The 23,073-nt window shown below is 39.7% G+C and overlaps 1 protein-coding gene across 1 annotated transcript in view; it reads right to left on the bottom strand.

Moving 5' to 3' along the window:
- LOC135227030 (protein timeless-like) overlaps positions 1 to 686 on the bottom strand; it is a 269,166-nt gene extending 268,480 nt beyond the window's left edge. The window contains 1 exon segment of the mRNA XM_064266817.1: positions 499 to 686. Within this exon segment, the coding sequence (XP_064122887.1) occupies positions 499 to 667 (169 nt within the window). The 5' untranslated portion in view covers positions 668 to 686.
- Positions 687 to 23,073: the final 22,387 nt, after the last annotated feature.

The following is a 23,073-nucleotide window of genomic DNA, read 5'->3' as shown; positions in this document are numbered from 1 at the left end:
CTATTTTTGTAAATAGTTTGACGGTAGGAAAACTCTGATTGATATCAAGACAAACATGATTATGAGTTCACATAGAGACATTGATATTCGTTTGCTTGCTAGTCGCAAACCCGATTTGCCATAGACAACGAAAAATAGCTTCAAGTTCTGGGGTCCAAAGACGTCTAGTCTTCATATAATGAAATAATACAATTAGACACCACTTTCATCGTATGACCCCACTCATCGGTTCAACCGTCATTGTGACAGCCACATGATCAGATCAGTTCGGATGTGTTCTGAGTCACAACATCATACAAAACATGAAATACAGGAATAAATGTTGTAACCAACACAAAAGGTCTGTGGATGATCATCCAAAGCATCACAGAATAATGAACAACTGCTTCAATCTGAAGGAAAGAGATCATGACAAAATGATAATATAATAATAAGAATAATAATAATAATATTAGTGATTATAAAGACTACTACGATTATGACGATGTCTGCATTTACCTTTCTCCTCAGCTAGTTTCTTTTCGGCCAGTTTGCTTAATCGAAGTTCGGCACGCGAGCCTAACCTATGTTGCTGCTCCCTTCGCATCTCGTGCGCCTGCTCGCGGGACATGCCCTTCCGGAGTCTTCGACATGTTTTGTATTTCACCTGCATCGAAATTTTTTGCATACTTTCCAAAACTTTTAGCATGTTCCCTACGGGTGTGTGGGGGGTTGCAAGGAATCAATCAAACACCTTCCCTGACAAAGCAAGCGGGGGCCGGACTCTTTGTGAAAGAAAAGGAACTGATCGAGCGAGCGAGCGGAGGACCACTTGCCGTGAAGCAGCAAAATGGGTTGTGGGTGGTGGTGGTGATTCTGCTCTCTAAATGCTGAACTATACTGAATTGATTTTCCTAAAACAGTATTCATAGACGACGGTAAAGGTTCTAGGTTCATGGAGAGCCCCTTCTGTGTACTAGTAAGTATCCCTAGATTCACAATGATCAGATTTTCTTCTCCCACTTCCTATCACAAGAAGAAACTGTCAAGGACCTTTTCCTTGCCTATAACAGTATGATTTCTCAATCTCTTCAATAAAGTATATAATTATATTACATGTATATATTTATCTATATATATATATGGATACGTCTATAGATATTGATGAAGCTTGTATTCCCTAAAAGACATAAATTAATTAGCTCAACATCACATCAAAGCAACAGTTATGAATATTACAGTAATATCTTCTCATATATTTTCTTTCTCTTGACAGCAAAGCTAAGAACACCTATCACGACCTACTCAAACTACAGGCTTAATTAAAGTACTCTTCACATCCATTTACGAAGAATATCCAAAGAGTGCCTACAACTTATCCTAAAAGTAGTTTTAGCAATGATTCTAGCCTCCTTTCCAAAAAGAACAAAAGATTAAAAAAGCTACATCTCAATAATCTCTGTCTGGTTGTCTCTGTTTCGTCATAGAAAGCACGACGGGCTCCTCCTCCTGCTTCTGCTTCTGCTGCTTCTACTGCTGCTGCTGCGGCTGCGGCGGCGGCTGCTGCTGCTTCTGCTGCTTCTACTGCTGCTGCTGCTGCTGCTGCTGCTGTGTCGTGTACACACACAGAGAAGGGGGACGCGGGTGCATCGTCCGTTTAGAAAAGAGATGCGCCTACGTCGCCTCCTTTCCTCGGGCTGTTTGCGAGCCATGGGCGGCAGCACTTCGGCAGCAATGCGGGCGATTGCCGGCAACATGCCTTACACTGCTCCCGCACATTGGGCACAGAGGGCTGAGCCGGCTGACCAGTGTCTTCACTGTCAACTGGGGGGTGGGCGGCTCTTTGCACTATCATGTCGCTTTCAGTTCTTTTCCTTGTCTCTGTCGCGACTTCCTTTCTTTTCCGCCACAATTCGCTCACTTAGTCCAGTTGGATTTCATGCAAGGTCTTCGTTCAAACAATAATGGTTTTCACAGTGAATATATATTTTAGCAGTCAATACGTCAAATAAAAAAAAATAAAAGACACAATATAATATAAGCTGGTCAAAAATCATTATTAGTTGCATAACCTGCTGAACATTATGATACGATGCCTACTACTACAACTACGGCTGCTGGTACTAATATGACTAGTACCTACTAACTAAAACGTTTTTGATTCATACTAATATTATATTATAATTATATATATATATATATATATATCTATATATATATATATATGCACATTAAGCTACAAATGTGCTTTAATAACCAATTCACTCTACCTCGAAATTAACATATTTTCGTATATATTAACCGAATGGGAATTTTTAAAATAATTATTATCAACTTGGAAAAATTCCCTTTGGTTAACATAATATGAAAATATATTACTTCCGAGGTAGATCGAATAGGATATTAAATGATATTTGTAGCTTAATGCATGAATATGAATCACGGTGATGTGACATAAATTCATATATATATGTATATCTTCATATATATATATATATATATATATATATATATATATATATATATATATAATATATATATGCAGAAGCCAGGTACTATGTCGTACCTCTAAGTAATGGGGATACAATCCACAATGAAGAAATTCTCTTGTAGTTTAATATATTACTAGTATAGGATTAAAGCTTTCGACCATCAACTGTGGTCTTGTTCACTAAACTACAAGAGGAATTTCTTCATTGTGGATTGTATCCCCATATATATATATATATATATATATAAATATATATATTATTATATATAATTATATATATAGATATATTAATTATATATATAAGGATTATATATATATAACTATATATATAATATAATATATATATGGCATACACAAACTGTTAATTAGTATCATTATTATTAGCTGTAGTAGTAGTAGTAGTAGTAGTACTAAGAGCAGTAAGAAGCCAGTGTTGATGGCAACATGGACATGACCAACGACAGAGGCTATTTTGTACCCCAATCTCCGACCGCCCAACTAGTCCATCGAATCAGACTCGTTGCAGCGAGTACGAAGAGAGGGTGAGCGAGGGCGCCGCAGGATTGGTATACAAGATGAGCCTCCTCGTCCAACCATCCATCCATCAAATCCTGGTTGAATTCAAGGGAATATCTACAGGGTCCATCCATGCCACCTCACCTCCTTAACAAAGGAATTGAATGAATGGATTTGAAATGATTTCTGTTCATTGTAAACGAAAGACGTTGACGTGAAAATATCATATTGAAGTCTATAAATACACAAACCGTGAATGTTACAGACACTAAGATGCACATACAAGGAAACATATGCGTCCAACTCGAGGAGCACTGAACACAACTGACACGTTTTCTCAGTTTCCAGCAAAATCATCCTAACAAAAAGCTTTTTTAATCGCCATCAGCAACGTATCTTGTGGACCGTACATCCTCATTCAGGATCTTTTCTATCTTAACAATCATGTCTTCTCATTCTTCGACCACTATAGCTCAAAACGTAATGTTCAAAAGGGAAGCAGATACAGGCGAGGTTTGGACAACACGGCAGGCAAGCGCTTTCCTTTCTTTTTCTCCGTTCGTACTCCTTTCAACAGGCGTCCCTTTCCCTCCCACGCCTCTTCTCTTTCATTCGTCACCAACACTTACACAGACACTGGCTTGTTATGTCCCATTTGCCCTGGCGCCCACACACAAATCCATGCACACTTACCTACAAAAGTTTAGCATGTCTTAGTATAACCAGACCACTGACCTGATGAACATTAGATCCCATCAACATTGCACTTGCATCTACTTCGCTCAAGGTAATATTATTAACATTAGCTTTACATATTCAACTGGAATATCATAGTGACGTACGAACATCTACAAAGTGCATCAGAAGGGAATTTTCAGTTTCTAATCACTGCTACACAATATATATATATACATATATATATAATGTGTGTGTGTGTGTGTGTGTGTAGACAGAGAGAAAAAGAAAGCGTATTTTTCTTCTATATAGGATGACGCCGGAGTCAAAGGAAACTCTTTCTCTCCACCAAAAGAAAGGAGTCATATTCAATTTAATAACGAAAGCTGATAGATGATCTCTCTCTCTCTCTCTCTCTCTCTCTCTCTCTCTCTCAAAGCTGAGTCATCACCAAATCCAATTGCAAGAGCTGGAAAACATGGAAATGAAATGAGCGCCGCCAATTTACTGGTAAAAGTGCGGAAGAGAAGTGAAAGCTGGGTTGCTCTCATTCGTCGAGGAAACAAAGGACTCGAATAAACCTGTTATTTCATAAGTTCCTTTTATAGGTATTGAGGAATTCAATTCAGTCGAAGGCAGGAATTGTGTCGTCAAATGCCTAACACTTAATCTGAGAGAGAGAGAGAGAAAGAGAGAAACTTACTTCTAACTGTCTTAATGCATGAACTGGTTGAAAGATGGTGGAAAATAATTTATATGACTAACACAAACGCTCAAATACACTAAGCTACATATATATATATATATATATATATATATATATATAATATATATATATATATATATATATATATATATACATAGAGATAGAAAGATACATATATATACGTTGTATCTATATATGTAGATACATAGATACCAATGTATATATTGATATATACAAATACTGAATAAAAAAATAAAAAGCTTATCCAATCAGAAGAGCAGTGTTTCAAGACTCTTGATAGGTCTCTACTACCCAAAGAAACTCTACCAGGAAAGCAACGGCACCAAGATCCGACAAGCGAGGACTCTTTCCAAACCCAGGCGAAGTGGAAACGGAATGAGTGCTGGGTCTGAGTCCACTATGCACAACCAGAACTATGAGAGTCGGGCGGGAATCCCAAACTTTGCAGCAGAGATAAAGAACCAGGCATATTAGATGATAGCTCTCGCACGATTTGGTGGCGTGACGGGTATCAACTACAACGCTACACTAAACCATTAGTTTTGCAACTCGAAAGATTTCGCTTAACCATCACACTGCAACAGATTGTAGCAAAAACAACAACAGCAATAATAATAATAAGAAGAAGAAACATACTTTAATGTAAATCTTTTGTAATGATTACAATTCCTTTAGGTAAAAGTTGAGCATACAGAGGATGCTTTGTAATACCCCGGAACGCTCCACTATATTCGACGCTGCCTGTTAACTATGAAGCGAATTTGGTACCAAGTGCTATTAGAATGAGGTTGACAAGAATGAACACATACATACATGCATATATATATATATGTATATATATAGTATACCTATATAATTATGTGCATAGCAAGCAGGTATTCATACAAGAACGGTCTATATACGAAGACCTTAAAATGAGGTCAAATTTAGTTATTAAATAGTCACGAGTAAGTATCTGTACACAATAATGGATTTCTGCAGAAACTCGCATCAAAAACTGAGATATAATAGAGCTATTATAGAAATTTGCTCCCGATGCAAATAGTTTCGGATCCGGGAATGATCGCGTTTCAAACCAGCACCGCCAACAACGAAGATTCGGTGAGGAAGCATCAAGATGTCCTGGATTTACGGGCTAACGAGAGAAATAGATTATAATGGAAAAAGTGTTCATGTTCTCTGTAAGTCGAAATCCAAACGACAAGAGTAGTGTAACAGCTGCGCGTCTTGTGTTTCATGCCTGTCTTGATGCATTTCTGGGGAAGGGAGCTACCTAGTCCTTGGGGAGGACTGGCGAGAGAAAAGTAGCACTCTACGGACAATAACCCCACGTTTCACTTACTCGTGCGCTTAAATACTTGCGAGAACTGATTGAATTAAGCAATTATAAGAATCCACTCACTCATTAAAAACGATACCAGTCGCTCATGGCGTTATAATGAAATACAATGAGTGACATTTTATGACCAACTGTATAATCATAAAAAAATATTTGGAGAAAAATCTCTGTCAACATATTGGTACAATCTATGAATGACTTCTAAAGTTTTGATTTATAAGAATAGTTTACATTGAAAGGGACTATCATAAATTTATCTCAATTCATAATTAGCAACATTTTCTTGTATATTAATAATTGACTACAGATGCAAACTGCCTGTTCAAAAAAAGCAACGACTGGCGGCTCTTGATTTTATGAATGAGCCCACATCACATCCCAACGGAGAGACCAAAACAACGAGGGGAAGGGGGGGAGGGGGACCCTCAAAGAAAAGAAAAGAAAAGCGGCGCTGAATGAACGCACGTGGGCGAAATGGAAAAGTTAAGGATGACGTTCAGACAAACACTCCCGGGGTGACAAGTCCACCAAAAACTTGGACCCCCCCCCCCTCCAAAAAGGGGGTCTCCTTTCCCAGCGCCACCCCTAGGGCCATTTACAACACCCACATAAATTAAGGGGTGTGGACGGGGGGGGGGGGGGGGAGGAGAGGTATATGGAGCGTCACATGCACCACTACCACACAAAAGTCTATACACAGGGACACACACACAGCGTAAGCAGTGGAGAGAGAGAGAGACCGAGAATAACAGGAAATTACGATTTGGATGCTTACGTCATCGCCTCGTCTTGCAAATATGAAGGGGCGCCGTTTCCATCACGCAAACACGCCTTCAAAGTTACAGAAATTAAATACAGGGCAGATATTTTGGGCCTGGTCGAAATTACCTGCCCCGTCAAAACCAAACCTTGGCACGGCACGCCCTCCATTACAATGGACGATACCCTTGAGGGTAGAGAGTTAACGTAGAGGGAATGTATGACACTTGCACAGAATCGATACAATTTCTTAACCCTTAAAAACAATAGAAAACTCAAGAACGCTCAATGTTAACAGCGGTCAATTCATTTGCGTATATTCCTATTAGTGCGTAACCATTAAAATTGGATTTTTTATAAAACGTCATATGCACTTGGGTGGGGGGGCATCAGACAGAGAATAAGAATTCTGCCGGTTATGAAAGAACAAATGAAAGGAGGCGTAACCATGCTTTGCACCCAGACCTTTTTCACAGAACAACAGCACACAATAAAAAAGCAAAACTCTGGAAACTGGAAACCTGCACGTGAAAGTGACATACTATGCAAACCATTATGCCTAAATTCCATTGGCTTTTGGACCCTTACGAAGTAGAATATGTGTGGAATTCTGGGTCTTGAACCGGTCATACTCTCAAAAACACCTGATGAAAAGGGGTTCTGGCACTTAAGAGGACGCAGTCAAATACCCAGCCAGGGTGAGCGCTTCAGACTAACAGACAAGCTTCCTTGTCTTAAAACAATGATGATCTAGCAAATACCCAATAGCTGATTATCAGATTCTATGGAAGGATATCAGAAACTTAGCAAAACATTTAAACAATCATTTGCTTAATGACTGCTATTTCTATCACACTCTTTACTCCTCATTTTTTCTGTATTACAATTACCGTCATCTTTGCTGATATACAAAAAGCATACCAGAGCTATCCTATCGCATCTCTCATAAACCTTTACAGGAAATAACTATGCTGATTTTAAAACTAAATGATCTAGGCACCACTAAATGTTACAGTCCCTTGGTCTATTAAAAAAAAAAAAAAAAAAAAAAAAAAAAAAAATTCAGAGCAAAGACCAATATACGAAGCTTTCCACAATAAAAACCAACTTAATACCCATTCTAACTACACCCACAAGACAATGGAATTTTTGGTAACGCACAAACCACATTCCTAAACCTCTTGCAAAGATAGATGTCCTTCACTCTTCAAGAAAACATCTCTGACTGTTAAACACTCAAATCATCTTGCTCAAAATATCTGGAAAAAGAGGAGAAGGCCAAGTTCTTTTCAGACGGAAGGAACAATGACTAAATTCTCTTCAGAATGTTACAGAACAGCGTTCCCTGTCCTCCTCCTTTCTTACAGGAGAGAGAGAGAGAGAGAGAGAGAGAGAGAGAGCGAGAGAGATAGGAGATGAGATGACGAGAGATGTAGAAGAGAGAGAGACGAGAGAGAGAGAGAGAGAGAGAGAGAGAGAGAGAGAGAGAGAGTACTTAGTTAAAATAAAATCTTAAGAGACGGCTTCATAAAACGTTTAATTAAATACGGCAATTTACAGCCAATCCTTTTCCAGAGGAAAGGGCGAAACTAAACGCCTCAAAATAACCGCAGTTCCCCGTAACAAGCATTCAATAGAGCGATCGTGCTTGAAAAATCATTAAAATAGAGTAGATCCAAAGAGAGTCGGAAAGAAATAAACGATCTTCTTATTCCATTCAATGTTGTTAGCCAGCGGATCAGAGCAACTGCTCAAGCATTAACATCAAGACATCCTTACCCATGCATCTAGAAACTATGTCATTTCGTTGCCAAATAATAAAGGACGTCGCGAGTTCAGCTTTCTTGTATCAATAACTGCAACAAACACCTCCCTCCGAGCCCCTGTTACTCCCATCCGTTCTAGGTTAAATCCCCCAAACCGAAGCCTTTCTTGATTTAGCACGAATCTAGGGAGCAGACGCCAGCCGACGTCGGAGTGGAAGGGGAGTCAGCAACCATGTACAACGGCGTCCTATTGTTAGAACGCCTCTCAGCACTCCATTAAAAAGCTGGATGTGGGAGCAGGTGAGCATCGAGTCTTCAAAAGAAACGCCTTTATTGTGAGCTTTCTAGTGCCAGCGGATTCTGGAACCAAAGATGACGCTGCCTCCGATACGTCGCATAAGTTAAAGGCGGCACAATTAGATTTGTTTTGAAGTACAGAATACATTAACTAAGTAGGGGGTTCCTTTCTCACAGAAACTGGTGAAAACTTCACAAAACCTAATTTTTGTTCACAAAAGTTAAAGATTGTGTGTACTTTAATTATCCTTACATTTTTTTTCTTTAAAATTCTTTCGCTATCCATTTTGCCTCTCAGTTTTCTTCTGCTTTTTTATCTAATGACTAAATAGGACATTTTCTTCCGAAGGTATGAAAACCTGTAGGCTTCAGGATAACCACAATCATTCTTTTCAGGATTTTCAAACATCCCATTTTCCCGTAAAATACAGGCTACTTTGAAGGCTATGATTAAAACATACCGTCCTTAAAGTCGAAGGTAAACGGAAACTTTCCTTGAGCGTAAAACTTAATATAATGTCATAAATATACTTGATATCCTTAAGCTTCACGAGGACTACACCATTCAAGGGGAATGAGGCTGCATCAAGGACAGGTTATTTATATCAGGTAGGTAATTCACTTTCCAGAGAAGATGGTGAGAATAACAACATTCTTTTAGGAACCAACAGTCATTGTCATAACATACAAAGCTCTTACAAGATACAAGAAACTAGCAGTTCCAGTCCCACAAAACTTCATACCATTTCTTTCACATGAAAAAAACAAAAATGCTGGAAGGGCGTGAGGCCAACTGTACACACTAGAATTTCAACAATGCGAACAAAGAGGCTTACTGACGGAGTCCAAAAAGTATACCAGAAACATGTAGACTAAAAATCATAAAATCAACGTCACCCAGAATGCTTAAAAGCCAAACAACAGTAAACTAACTATGTCAGTGGGTCTCAAATTTATACTTTTACGACCTAAAATAAGACGTACCACACGGCTCATTACCCGAAACAGTAACAATAGCACGACCTAATAATAGGGCGTCATTTTACACTTCACTGGAAGCCATCACGATGGCAGATTTTTTTCCCTAGCCGATCACTCATCTTTCTTCAAGATACGATGTCCAGCGGCATACTTTTTCTTTCCCTTCCCCTCCACCGGCAACCCGTCTGCCAGCAACCACCCCCCCCCCCCACCCGCCAACAAAGAAACCGCCGCTGCAAGAGCGAATAAAGACCTTATTCCAGAAATAAACCCTAATCACGGCGACGCTACGCGAGACGACAAGAAGACCTGCTCCCTCCCTGCACAAAAGAAGACCTGAAATAAGACACCAAAAGGTCTTAGACGTTGACAAAAAGGAAAAGCGTCACCAGTGACGCTAATTTAAGATATTTCAATACACGTCGGGAGTAATGACGATAATGATGATAACAATGATGGTGAGGATAACGCACTGTAAACGGGAATATACTATTTAGGACTTCAATGAATATCCAGTACGCAGGTGACCGATCGAGTACATATGCATAACACGTAACTCTGACAACGTAGACAGACCATGAGAGAGTCAGTAAATGAAAACGATACAACTCAAAGGAGCAGGAGCTGGAGTAGTCAGGTGGATGCATCATCAGGGTTTAGTACAATAAACAATAACCAATATAAATGACATGAATTTGCAAGTTTCTAAAAATCATTTATACACGAATTGAAATAAAAACCAAAATTTCACGCCAATATGAAAGTACACTAAAGATTGACAAAATGACACGAGAAATTAAAAGCACCTAATATTGAATACAAGTTCAAATGAAAATACACAAAACATAATTTACGAGGTTAAGAAATACTTGAGGAGTACTGGGGTCGACCTACCATACAAAAAACAACAGGTGAAAAAAAGTACCACAAGGGCGGGGAGGGGGGGGGGGAGGGGGACTTGGTGTTCAGGTGCAGAATAATGCAGACTCTCTTCGATCAATCATTCATTTGCGCTGGAGTTTATACCCACAGTAATGAAATCGTCCTATTTATTGGGCTTTAATGAATTTTTTTTTTATTTGTTCACGTATACTGGACTGTTCAGGATTTGGTAGTGAACATCCACTGCGGGAACGAACTCCCTCGTGGCAGTCTATGTGAACCCTCATCATCCTCTGAGGAGTTGAGTTGAATACAGAATTTAGGCCAAAGGCCAATCATTGGGACCTATGAGGTCATTCAGCGCTGAAATGGAAATTGACAGTAAAGAGTTTGAAAGGTGTGACAGGAGGAAAACCTCCAAGCAGTTGCACTATGCATGAAGTGTTAGAAGAGGGTGATAAATAATATGAAGAAAGAGAATATGAAAGGAGGTACAGTAAAAGGAACGAAAGCGTTTGCAGCTAGGGGCCGAAGATACGCTGCAAAAAACCTCCAGTAATGCCTACATTGCACCGCATGAGGTCCACTGACGGCACTAACCCCCTCCGGAGATCATCTGAGGAGAACCCACCGAAGTTCCCAGATACTACATCTGGGACAAGAATAATTGGACACTATACCAGAGGACACGAGGGCCACAAACCATCTTCAAATCGAAACAAGGAGGCAACTGTGGGTGGATTAATAGGAATAAGTTTCACATTTTTATCGGTTATCATTTATTGTAGAGGACCCCGAGGATGTGTTCAGCTGAATGCGAAAAGCGTCGGAATAAACCGTCATATATCGCCATGTTTGTTCCCGCTCCTGCTCCTTGAGTTTTTATCACTTTGGCTGACTCGTCTGCCTTCTCCATTCACACACATACACACACAAATGTCTAAAACTCGGTACTTTTAATTCCAGTGAGTTTCATATATAGCACAATCAAAATGCAATTTCAATGAACAAGAGCACATATACTTTTTTTAACACGTCTTACAAAATTATCCAGATAACAAAAACGTTGAGCTCAACATAAACAAATGAAGATACAAACACGTGAAAGCACAAACAAATAAACAAAGAGATTTCGCAACTGTTAAATGGTGCACGCCGTCGATGCCCCTTGTCACAATGTCTGTCTGTCTGGCCTTCCATATCCTACCGTCACCCGTACCGGATGATGTGACGTGTCCTTATCGAAACAGGAGCTGTCTAAATAAATGTGATTGGGGGGAGGTGGGGGGGGGGGGGGGGTGTTTGTTACAAACGCAAGGACGTCGAAGCTCTTGCCTCGTCATCAATGACCTCGATTTTCTGCAGGGTAGGTAACGCATCGACGTAGCTCTCTCTCTCTCTCTCTCTCTCTCTCTCTCTCTCTCTCTCTCTCTCTCTCTCTACAAGACATGTATATAGCAAACATTCATGATCCTGGATTAAGTCTCTGTGACCAGCCTCTTGCAGCCCACGAGAATAACGAGGGAAAAGGCCTCTAGCGATGATAATCCTCTTGATTACATCCATCCCAACGACACATGTGTCCCCTTCCACTTCCTCCAACCCCTTCCACCGAATCCCCCCCCCACCCCCCCCCCCCCCCTTTCCTTCCAAATTCCCAGCGGCAGCAAAGACCAAAGAGAAAGGCGCGCGTCCGAAGACGCTCATCAAAAGGCCCCGTAATCCTGCAGGAGTCCGTCTCCCTACCTCCAGCAAAGGTGCTAATGGATGATTAGGCGAACTAATCGTTCGCTCCTCCTCCTCTGAAGTTGTTGACGGTTCGAGCAGACTCGAGGGCCGTTTGATTTGGAATGTAAACTGGGGAACAAAGTCACTCTTCATGACAACTGCAATATACAGACGACAGCGTACTTTGGACCTTCATGTCCAAGACACTCGCAATGCTTTTCAACTTCCATTCCAGTGTCATAAATTTCAGATATCTTTGTTCTGTTTATATTGGGTGATATAACAGGCACATATGGCATGTGTGAAATATGTAAAGTCGGCCAATCTTGTTATTATTAATAAAATCCAAGATAATGAACTCATCTTTTGAAAATGTTTAAGAAAATGATTCAATGAATAAGCTAATAACACAAGACACTTAAATCCAGTTAAACTATGATCAAAATTATGAAATATTTGCATAATAATAATAATAATAATAATAATAATAATAATAATAATAATAAATTGTCACCGGCTCGCAAAGCAAACTTCCACTGGATACAATTCTCGTAAGTCACGAGAGCAAGAGTGAACCATATTGATAGAGGACTACAAAAGACACCTGCGTCATCAGTTCTTCGCCTTGAGCAACACAACAGAAGGAGGTTCTCCTCCAACCAAAGTCGCCAACGAGAGATGGAGATGTGAGCAGTGATGGACGAAAGGTCGCTCCAACTTAATTTACCCTCTGCCAGATCTTCTTCTCCACCGAGAAGACATTTAATTGACGAGGTTTAGGCCTAAGTCATGAATCCAGCGCTCGCGCTGCTGGAAGCAATTGGGCTGCCTCTGCTGGTAGCAGCTGCGTCATCTCTGGCTCCACTTTCACGCGCTCTACGGCGCATGTTCTCCAGCTTTGTACAGAATCATGGCCTCCTTGCTATGGCATTTCGCAGTCCTCAGTGACTGGCACTCGGCTGCTCTCAATTCATTACTCGAAAGCTACACTGCACTCCTCGATGCTCTGAGCCTGATCATACCGCGCATGACTTTGGCCGATAATCTTTCCTATTTAATAAGGAAGCATTTCATTGAACGCGGTCATACACCATTCGTCAGTTTCTCGTATCTGCAACGATGGCGGCGCGAATGACATGTATGGAATGGAATGGAATGGAATGGAGTGGAATGAGATTTAGGCTTGAAGCCAAGCACTGGAATCCAAGGGACTATTCAGCGCTATAATAAATTTGGTTTGAGGTGAATATTTATGGTGATGAATTTATAAATTAAACAAATTAAATAACGGTGATTTTAAAACTATTGTCAAAACTGGTACCTCGCCCCCCCCCCCCCATAAAAATGATAACTTTGCATTTCGAGTTTGCAAACAAGAATAACAAAATTTATACATACATACATACCATACACACATCCATATGCATATAAACATACTTATATAAACAACTGCAAGTGTATATACTACACTTGAGGATGTACCAAGAGGTCAATATTAAATTTCATCAAAAAGGTTAATGTCTCTGAGGAATCCAACAACGTTATTAACAGCTATATCTGGACCAAGCAGATCTGCTATATCCCTGCCCACTAACCCATGTCTCTGCCGTACTGCAACATACCTATAGCAATGTTATATAATGCATTCCACAGTAAGAGAGTCACAGTCACACTGGCAGATCCTTCATCTGACTAAGGTTGGAATATGTACTGGTCTCGTTTCGATGACAGCGGCTGCAGCATCTTAAGAACTTTTTAGAACAAACGAAACTGCTCCATGTAACGTTCTTTTACCAAAAAGCGGTAATCACGACAAAAACAGTCCCGTAGGTATACATCCTTCTGGCCCATTTGCCTTTAGCTTCTTTTCTAAGAAACTTGTCATGGTCATATTACTTATCTGTCTAATACTGCATTTACGCATAATTGTTTGTTTGTTATCTATAGTCATAATCATAATGCCATCATTTCCCCCGAGGCGCACTGCTCCTTCAACGAAATACTTCTCTGACCGATTTCATCTGCCCTTCGTGTTATTTTTTTCTCTTTGTTACAGAATAAATAGGCGCCCATGACGAACAATAAGCAGCAGAGTACCATTAGTTTGTTCACTCGGAGCCGACGATAAATATCCACAGGTCATTTCATGGCTGTTGCAGTTAGTCATCGTCTGCTTAAAAGAATGAGTGATGCTCTCATGTGAACAGAGGAAAAGGAGGGAGGTCATTAAGAGAAACAATAAATACACACATAATAACATCTGTGCTGCATAACTACATGAAACGAAGTAATAAATAAAACTACATTTAAAAAACAGACTTAATTCCGACAGAAACAAAGTGACTTCAGTCGCACGTAGAAAAACACCGAAGAAAAAAATACAAACTTGTTTCGAAATATTGATGTTTAGGAATAAAAAAGTTTAGAGGCATTTAAATTTTTACCATTCCTTGTAAATAACGTCGTTACATACAAGGGGACTTATAACTGATAGCAGAGCCTTAACTGACCAAGGTCAGAACCCGGCCCCTTAGTTTAGCCACGACGATAAACAGTCAAATTAACCAACCAACTATCAAGAGAGATTTATGTTGAGATGGTTTATTACAAGGAGAAACGTTTCGCACATCAACTCAGTGCATCATCAGTCTGTAAAATTGAAACATACTCATTGAAAATGTTATAAATGACAGTAACATTAAAAAAAAACTTAAGCGTTAACTTACTTAAAAACAAAGTCACAAGAATTGTGCATATAGTAAAAAATATACTTAGTGCCTATCAATCTGTTAAAGTGGAGGAGGAAGAATGAATGACCAAAACTGCATATCTACTTCTTTTCTTTCCCACGGTTATCCCTACATTAAGGGGTTGGTTGCCTGATGCGCCTTCTCCACTGCCCTCTATCAAAGGCATCATCCTCCACCAAACCTCTTCTCTCTATATCTTCCTTCACTTTATCTCGCCATCTCATTCTCTGTCTCGTCATCGGGTTTACCAAGACTGCAGACCTACCGAAGACTTCAATTATGCTACATATAGAGGAGCAGCAGACGCGTTGGAGTTTCAAGACGGAACCAGTCGTTTTATGTATAAGACTCAATCAAGGAAGGTGAGGTAGTCACTGTAGCTTGTACCACCAATAATAGATAAATGTTTCTTATCGACTTGAATCCTGCATATGAATGCCTAATGGTTCCTGCTACTAGAGAATTCAGGTTTGCTACTTCTCTGTCCCGTTCTGAAACTATATCCCATGTGACTGCATTATCTCATCTGCAACAACCTTCGGCAAGAAGAAACTTTTTTAACTAACTGCCCAGATCTGTGTAAACCCGCTGCTATAGACGGTAACTCGATGACACTTGTGAAGTGAAACGCATTATTGAACTAGAGTTTGGCTGCCTTAATATGCATCTTATCCCTATCAATCCCCTTCAGACTTGATTATTTTTCAACCACAAAGACAAACTGCCGACGTTCATGAGATCAAACATTATTTACAAATTTAAGAGCCTGGGGTGTTCCGGTATTCAAGTTGATTTTTGCCGAAGGTTGTTGCAAATGAGATATTGCAGTCACATGGGATATAGTTTCAGAACGGGACAGAGAAGTAGCAAATCTGAATTCACAAGTATTAGGAACCATGCGTCCATATGCAGGATTCAAGTCGGTAAGAAAAATGTTTCTATCATTGGTGGTATAAGCCACAGTAACTACCTCACCACCCTTGAGTCTTTATACATTTGAGTCTTTATACATTAAACGGCTGGCTCCATCTTTAAACTCCAATGTGTCTGCTGCTCCTCTATATCTAGTATAATTGAAGTCTAGGATAGGTCTGCAGTCTTGATAAACCTGACGACGAGGACAGAGTGAAGAGCGCTTGGGAGGGAGGAACATGTTAGAGGAAGAGGATCAAGAGGGAGACAGAGAATTAGATGGAGAGATAAAGTGACGGACGATATTAAGGAGAGAAAAGGTTTGGTGGAGGATGATGCTTTTGATAGAGGGCAGTGGAGGAGAAGGCAACCGCCCTTTAATGTAGGGATAACGGTGGGGAAGAAGTAGTAGTAGGTCTGCAGTCTTGGTCATTCGTTCTTCCTCCTCCACTCTGTTGTTAGGCACTAGGTATATCCTTTACTATATGCGCAATTCTTGTGACTTTTTGTTTTTAAGTAAAGTTATTGCTTAAGTTTTTTTTAATGTTACTGTCATTTATAATATTTTCAATGAACATGTTTTAATTTCACAGACTGACGATGCACTGAGCTTATGTGCGAAACGTTTCTCCTTGTAATAAACCATGGATTTTATGATGTTTCTTATGGACACTGCTGTTTACCTATATATATTATATATATATATATATATATATATATATATATATCTATATATATTAATATATATATATATGTAGGTATGTATGTATTGTATGTATATATGTATAAGACTGCTGGACAACACACACATATATAAGTAGTCACATATATAAGAGAGAGAGGAGAGAGAGATGAGAGAGAGAGAGAGAGAGAGAGAGAGAGAGAGAGAGGATGATATTTTCCCGTGAAGTTTTTAACCAAACTCCGTCCTACTTAATGCACTCGTTCCTAGGGGCTTCATCAAAAGGCCTTTTATTCCGGTCTTCCGAAAATGAGAGTCTTAACGATCATCCAATCTCGGGCTTCACGGAGAGGAATGAGAGAGGAATTAAAATGCTAAAAAAAACATCACCTCTCCCGTCTCACAAACAAATATGGTTATAAATACGCTTCTGTTTTTCAGATCCAACGAAGCAGGTGGGCATTTAAACACACACACACACAGAGAGAGAGAGAGAGAGAGAGAGAGAGAGAGAGAGAGAGAGCATTGATGAACCTTTTTTTTGAGATAACAAAACAGAACATATCAAGACTGACTTTCATCAAACATACCTCTCTTACACACACACACACAAACAGAGAGAGAGAGAGAGAGAAGAGAGAGAGAGAGAGAGAGAGAGATGTATGATATTTATGGCAAAAGCCCGGGTACTGGGGCTAAGAAGGCCATTCAGCGCCGTAAAGAGAGAGAGAGAGAGAGAGAGAGAGAGAGAGAGAGAGAGAGAGAGAGAGAGAGAGAGAGTATAATAAACAATGCCAGTCTCCCAACAAAAGTGGGTAAGGGCCACAATCCTATTACACAGTGCAGAGCCTCCTTTTATGGGTGAAAAGCTTCAGATCGCTTATTTCACATCTCCAGGAAGCACTGACACACGCAAGAGTGCACATCACATTTCCGGGGCCAGGTAACAAGTGGAAATAAAGGAGAGCTCTGCCGAACAGACAATCTCGCGCACGCAACCAAATTCCGCATCTGTTGAATCTGCTCCATGAACTGGACATGACAAAACTGACGGCGTGTGACTGCTTCGATGCCACCTTAAACTACATATGAGGGTACCTACGGCAGGCAATGACATCGATCTTCATTCAACGGAGTCATTTTCGACTGCAAGAAGATTCTAGAAGATATTGAGGTGTCTGTGTTTGTGTGTGTGTGTGTGTGTTTACGTTGCATGGAACCAGTGGTTATTCAGCAACGGGACCAACGGCTTGACGTGACTTCCGAGCCGCGTCGAGAGTGAACTTCTATCACCAGAAATACACATCTCTCACCCTTGAGGTGTCTGTCAACTTATCATAAAGCTAAAGAGGCCACGTTTCTGGCGCCGTCACTCTTTCATCCTGGGTGCTCGTTATTGCCCAGAAAGATGGACAGAAAGTCGATTCCTCAACTAGACGGGGTTTCCTTTCCTGTCATTTCAGGACTTCATCCAGGATGCTACTGAAAGCAGAATCTGTTTACCCACTTCCTCAGGGACCATAACCAACCAGTTCCTTTCGTCGTCGACACTTGTTCCTCGGGTTCCAGGTCAACTTTAACATTAAAACCGGCCCATGAATTTTGTTGACCTTACACATTTAGGGAATAAACAGATGACAACTTACGTTTCAGCGACATTCATGAAAAAACACTGTGGGTAACGCTATACAGACACATTAAATTTAAAGGGGTTTTCACCAGAAATTGACGAACGAGAATCGGAAAAAACTTCGTCGGTACGAAGATCCCAGCAAGAAACTAACTTTTTTCCCCCTTATTGATGCCACCTAAAAAGTAATTCCTTTTAACAAAAAAAAAAAAAAAAAAAAAAAAAAAAAATATATATATATATCTATATATATATATATAGACTTCAGGAGGGTCCATGATACACTTGTTAAAAAAAGGCCAAGTTATTAACCAAAAAAACGTTTCGCACTACTCAGTGCATCATCAGTCTGTGAAAAGTAAGACACAATAAAATACATTATTAACATAAAAGGAATTCACAAAGTAATTAAAATTTACAGTTAAAACAATAAAAAGTAAAAACATAAAAAGTACATTAAAACAGAAAATAAAAAGAGACTACCAAAACACCAGCCGTCCATAAGCAGGAGAGAAGAGGGAATGACATGCAATGGCGTCCAAGGCCAGACGACAACTATGCCAGATACAAAGTTGCTGAAGAAGTATTACCATTGAGAGAGGGAACCAGTCTTTTTATATAATGTTTCTAAAGTTGTAAAGTGGTCTGGGACCCTTACATAACCAATTATTGAAAAGTGTTGTTTCAGGACTTCGGTTTTACATAAGGCGGCATGATTTCTAATATTAGAAAATTCTGGCTGCTTGATTCTTTGGCCAGTGCGAAAGCTAAAACCCAAATGGCTGCAATATTGCAGCCATTTGGGTTTTAGCTTTCGCACTGGCCAAAGAATCAAGCAGCCAGAATTTTCTAATATTAGAAATCATGCCGCCTTATGTAAAACCGAAGTCCTGAAAACAACACTTTTCAATAATTGGTTATGTAAGGGACCCAGACCACTTTACAACTTTAGAAACATTATATATAAAAAGACTGGTTCCCTCTCTCAATGGTAATACTTCTTCAGCAACTTTGTATCTGGCATAGTTGTCGTCTGGCCTTGGACGCCATTGTATGTCATTCCCTCTCTCTCCTGCTTATGGACGGTTGGTGTTTTGGAAGTCTCTTTTTATTTTCTTTTATGTACTTTTTATGCTTTTACTTTTTATTGTTTTAACTGTAAATTTTAATTACTTGTTTTGTGAATTCCTTTTATGTTAATAATGTATTTTATTGTGTCTTTTTTTTTACTTTTCAACAGACTGATGATGCACTGAGTAGTGCGAAACGTTTTTTGGTTAATAAACTTGGCCTTTTTTTAACAAGTGTATCATGGACCCTCCTGAAGTCTATATATATATATATATATATATATATATATATATATATATATATGTATGTATGTATGTATGTATATATATGTATGTATGATATATATATATAGTATGATGTATATATATATATATATATGTATGTAGTATATATATAGTATATATATATCTATATATATATATATATATATATATATATATATATATATATTATATATTATTATTATTATTATATTATGATGCGCCTGTGCGCGTGCAAGCATCGTAACCCTGGGAATTGCGAAATACTCTACATCTTGAACCACAATTTATCAATGTTCAATGACCAGTGCCTTTAATAACTCGCATTAAAGCAGAGATACCGACTGGGCATTTGCACCCCGACGAACTGAAGACAGCTGAATCACAGAAACTTTACCACCAGCCACTACTAGAGAGAGAGAGAGAGAGAGAGAGAGAGAGAGAGAGAGAGAGAGAGAGAGAGCTAGGAAACTGAAGAATCAGCGAATCAAAACTGCCGTGAAAACTGAGGAATTAACAATACTGATTGAAATTACTTTCTCTGATCATATATCTTATGAGCAACTAACAATATATACAAAATTTAGGTATAAAAATAAAAAGCCAAATTCATGTTTTCATGTCTACAACCAATAAGGTAAAAAAAAAAATAAGACTTGGAAATATCGCTTCAGAATTTCTAGCGAGAAGGCAAGAAAGAAAATACAAGATGTTCAAGAAATGAAAAACAAATTTGAATTAAAATCTCGAACCAGGAAAAACGAGAAGCGCTCTATGGGACTACCTAGCCCCTCCCCCCCCCAAACACCTTCGCCAAGCCCCAAGCGGCTAATGATAGGACTGAATTTGCCGCCTAAGGAGATTACGCCGAATCCTGCGAGCGGCATTTCCTGGATCTGACCGTTGTGGTAGAGGGATATTCTCGTGGCAGATGACAACAGCTGCTGCTGCTGCTGCATTCTCTATTCTCTCTCGTTTCGAGCAGTGTCACAAAAAGGGGGGAGGGGGCGCTCGAATGGGAAAAAAACATCATCACGAACAAGTATAAACAAACCGTCGCATATGCTCCGACACAATGGTTATGTCAACGTCAACAAAGGAACCGAGTGGGACGATATCTATTTACTGACTGATTTCCAGCGCTCGAGGGACACCCACGATCATCAACTCTCATCGAGCAAAATGCGGTCAACGACTGCAATTTCACCCATCTCTTCCCTATATTGGTTTCGATCATATCAATCAATAAATCCAGAATTGCAGAATTGCACGCAAAATGCCCATCGCCAGAAAAGGAAAACCGGTGCTGAGTTTTCTAATACAAAGACTGACAGGATGGCCTACTTAATGACCTAATACTGCTCAAAACTCAAGGAAGCAAAGAGAGAGAGAGAGAGAGAGAGAGAGAGAGAGAGAGAGAGAGAGAGAGAGAGAGAGAGCTGAGCATGACTTCGAAGCCAGGTGAAGAGTCGCCAACTGAAAGATGCTAGATAGAACAAGAAAAAATCATGCGCTGATATTAATTGAAGAAAGAGAGAGAGAGAGTGAGAGAGAGAGAGAGAGAGGGCCACGACAAAATATCAATAAAGACGAACATATATTGAACAAAATAGCCACCGAACCGCATGTCAGAAAGCGCGTCAAATGACAAGCAAAATACAGGTTAAAGGGAAGCATCATACAAGCACGCGCAACAAACCGCCCAGAGCGCCACATGAAGGAGTCGATTTCAAACGCCAGCTTCTAGAAGAGTGTACAGTATATTGCGCTTCTTTTTAAGCAAGTTAAAATTGTACAAATACGAAAAGCGTGGCATCGATAATGTTTTCTGCAACCAATCATGACAGAGAGAGAGAGAGAGAGAGAGAGAGAGAGAGAGAGAGAGATGGTTTAAAGAGTACATCCAACCCGGCGAAACACCACACGTGTTCATGCCTGATGTCCGAGAGAATGTTTAAAGGTGTGTGGGAGCCTCCGGCAGGAGCACCCACGGGGGAGGGGGGACGGGGGGAGTGGGGCCCACAGGCGCTTACAACGGGGGGACGATAAACAATAACAGACAAGAACAAGGTAAAGATCAGTGAAAAGTATGAGCGTTATTGAAGCTATCAAAAGAACTGAGGGGAATATAATGATGCTGATGGTTTCAGAGAGAGAGAGAGAGAGAGGGAGCGGCCATCCATTCACAGCCCCTGAACTAATTCCTCAAAAGCAACCAATTAGCCAATGAGCGGACGTCTGTCTGATCTCTCCAGCGAGGTCCCACCAATCCGTCTTCAAAAAGGGGATTCAATTCAGTCAAGAGGGCGTCCACAAGGGCGGAAATTCATCACAATATTCACTATCTGAACAACGGAGGAGAGTGTTGTCAGCAAACTTACGAACACAGCCGCTGACAGTTACAGGTAAATGGTAAAATGCTCCGTCTGCTGAGCTTGATGAAGTTAGTCTATCCTCTCAATACGAGAAGAGAAGAAGTAAGTCTCCTTCCGACTTCTATCATTGCTGTCAATGCTCCGCTAAACACATTTATTTTTCTCTTTCAAAATGCTTACAAATGAAACAAGACTCATAAAATATATTGTTTCTGATACGAGAATTTTGACTTATTGAAACGACGAAAAAAATATTCCTATCGGAACAGACATACAAAAAATACAGCAGATCATAAACGGTGATCGAATAGTATCACAAATAGAAGCATAGGCATGTCTCCTGCTGATTGCCCTAACCTATATTATCGCGAGGAATATCAGTAAATCACAAAAAACTGGAAACTGCGTTAAAAAAGGGGTCCAAAAAACCCTGCTTCATTTTTTTATCTCAATAGAAATGATAACCTACACAGAAACACAAAATTAGTTCTAGTTAGTAGGAATTGTCAGTTCTAAAGAAGTGAACACAATACGTTCAATAATAAAAAGCGCCAGTCTCATTAGAAGCAATCATTATACTTTAAAGGTTAAACGGCCGATGCCCTTTAAAGAATAGAATCATTGGAAGTCATTACAAATATTAAATAATTAACCATAAAAATGCTCAGTTATCATTCAATCATGCAAGAGAAATATGATATGTAATTGGTCTTACGTCAATTGATATATGAAAAAAAAGTCAATACTTAAAAATATGTCAATATTTTGCGAATGTTGTTTTGAGATGTAAGCTGGCCTTATGACAGCACGGGCTCTTGCTCATAGAGCAGCTCGTAGCGAAGCTGTGACACAGATCCCACCTACTCCTCAGGAACGCATTTGGACATTTCATGTGTCTTCGTGACTTTTTCCTTCTGTCTAACATCATCCTTTCCCACCCCCACCCCCTTCTATACACACACGCTACAATTCAATGTCTCCCCTACAATAAATATACAGATATCAGAGAAGTTATCGAACACATTTTGAGATCCAACAAAACGATATATGTTACACAACTATTATTATTGCTTATTTTATTTATTTTTTCATTTACTTTTTTTTTAGAAGAGTTCTCAAAACGCAATGAAATGACTCGGAATGTCACCACTTCCTCATGTCAGGAAAGAAGCGACAGCCTGGAGAGCATCAGAAAAGAATCCTGGAGGAGCAAGATATTTATAACGTCAGCTATCAAACCTCATTCGTGCGCA

The sequence above is a fragment of the Macrobrachium nipponense genome, chromosome 15, assembly GCF_015104395.2.
Source record: "Macrobrachium nipponense isolate FS-2020 chromosome 15, ASM1510439v2, whole genome shotgun sequence".
NCBI classification, from domain to species: Eukaryota; Metazoa; Arthropoda; class Malacostraca; order Decapoda; family Palaemonidae; genus Macrobrachium; species Macrobrachium nipponense.
Note: the sequence above shows the minus strand (reverse complement) of the source record. Positions and strands in the feature narration are given on the sequence as shown.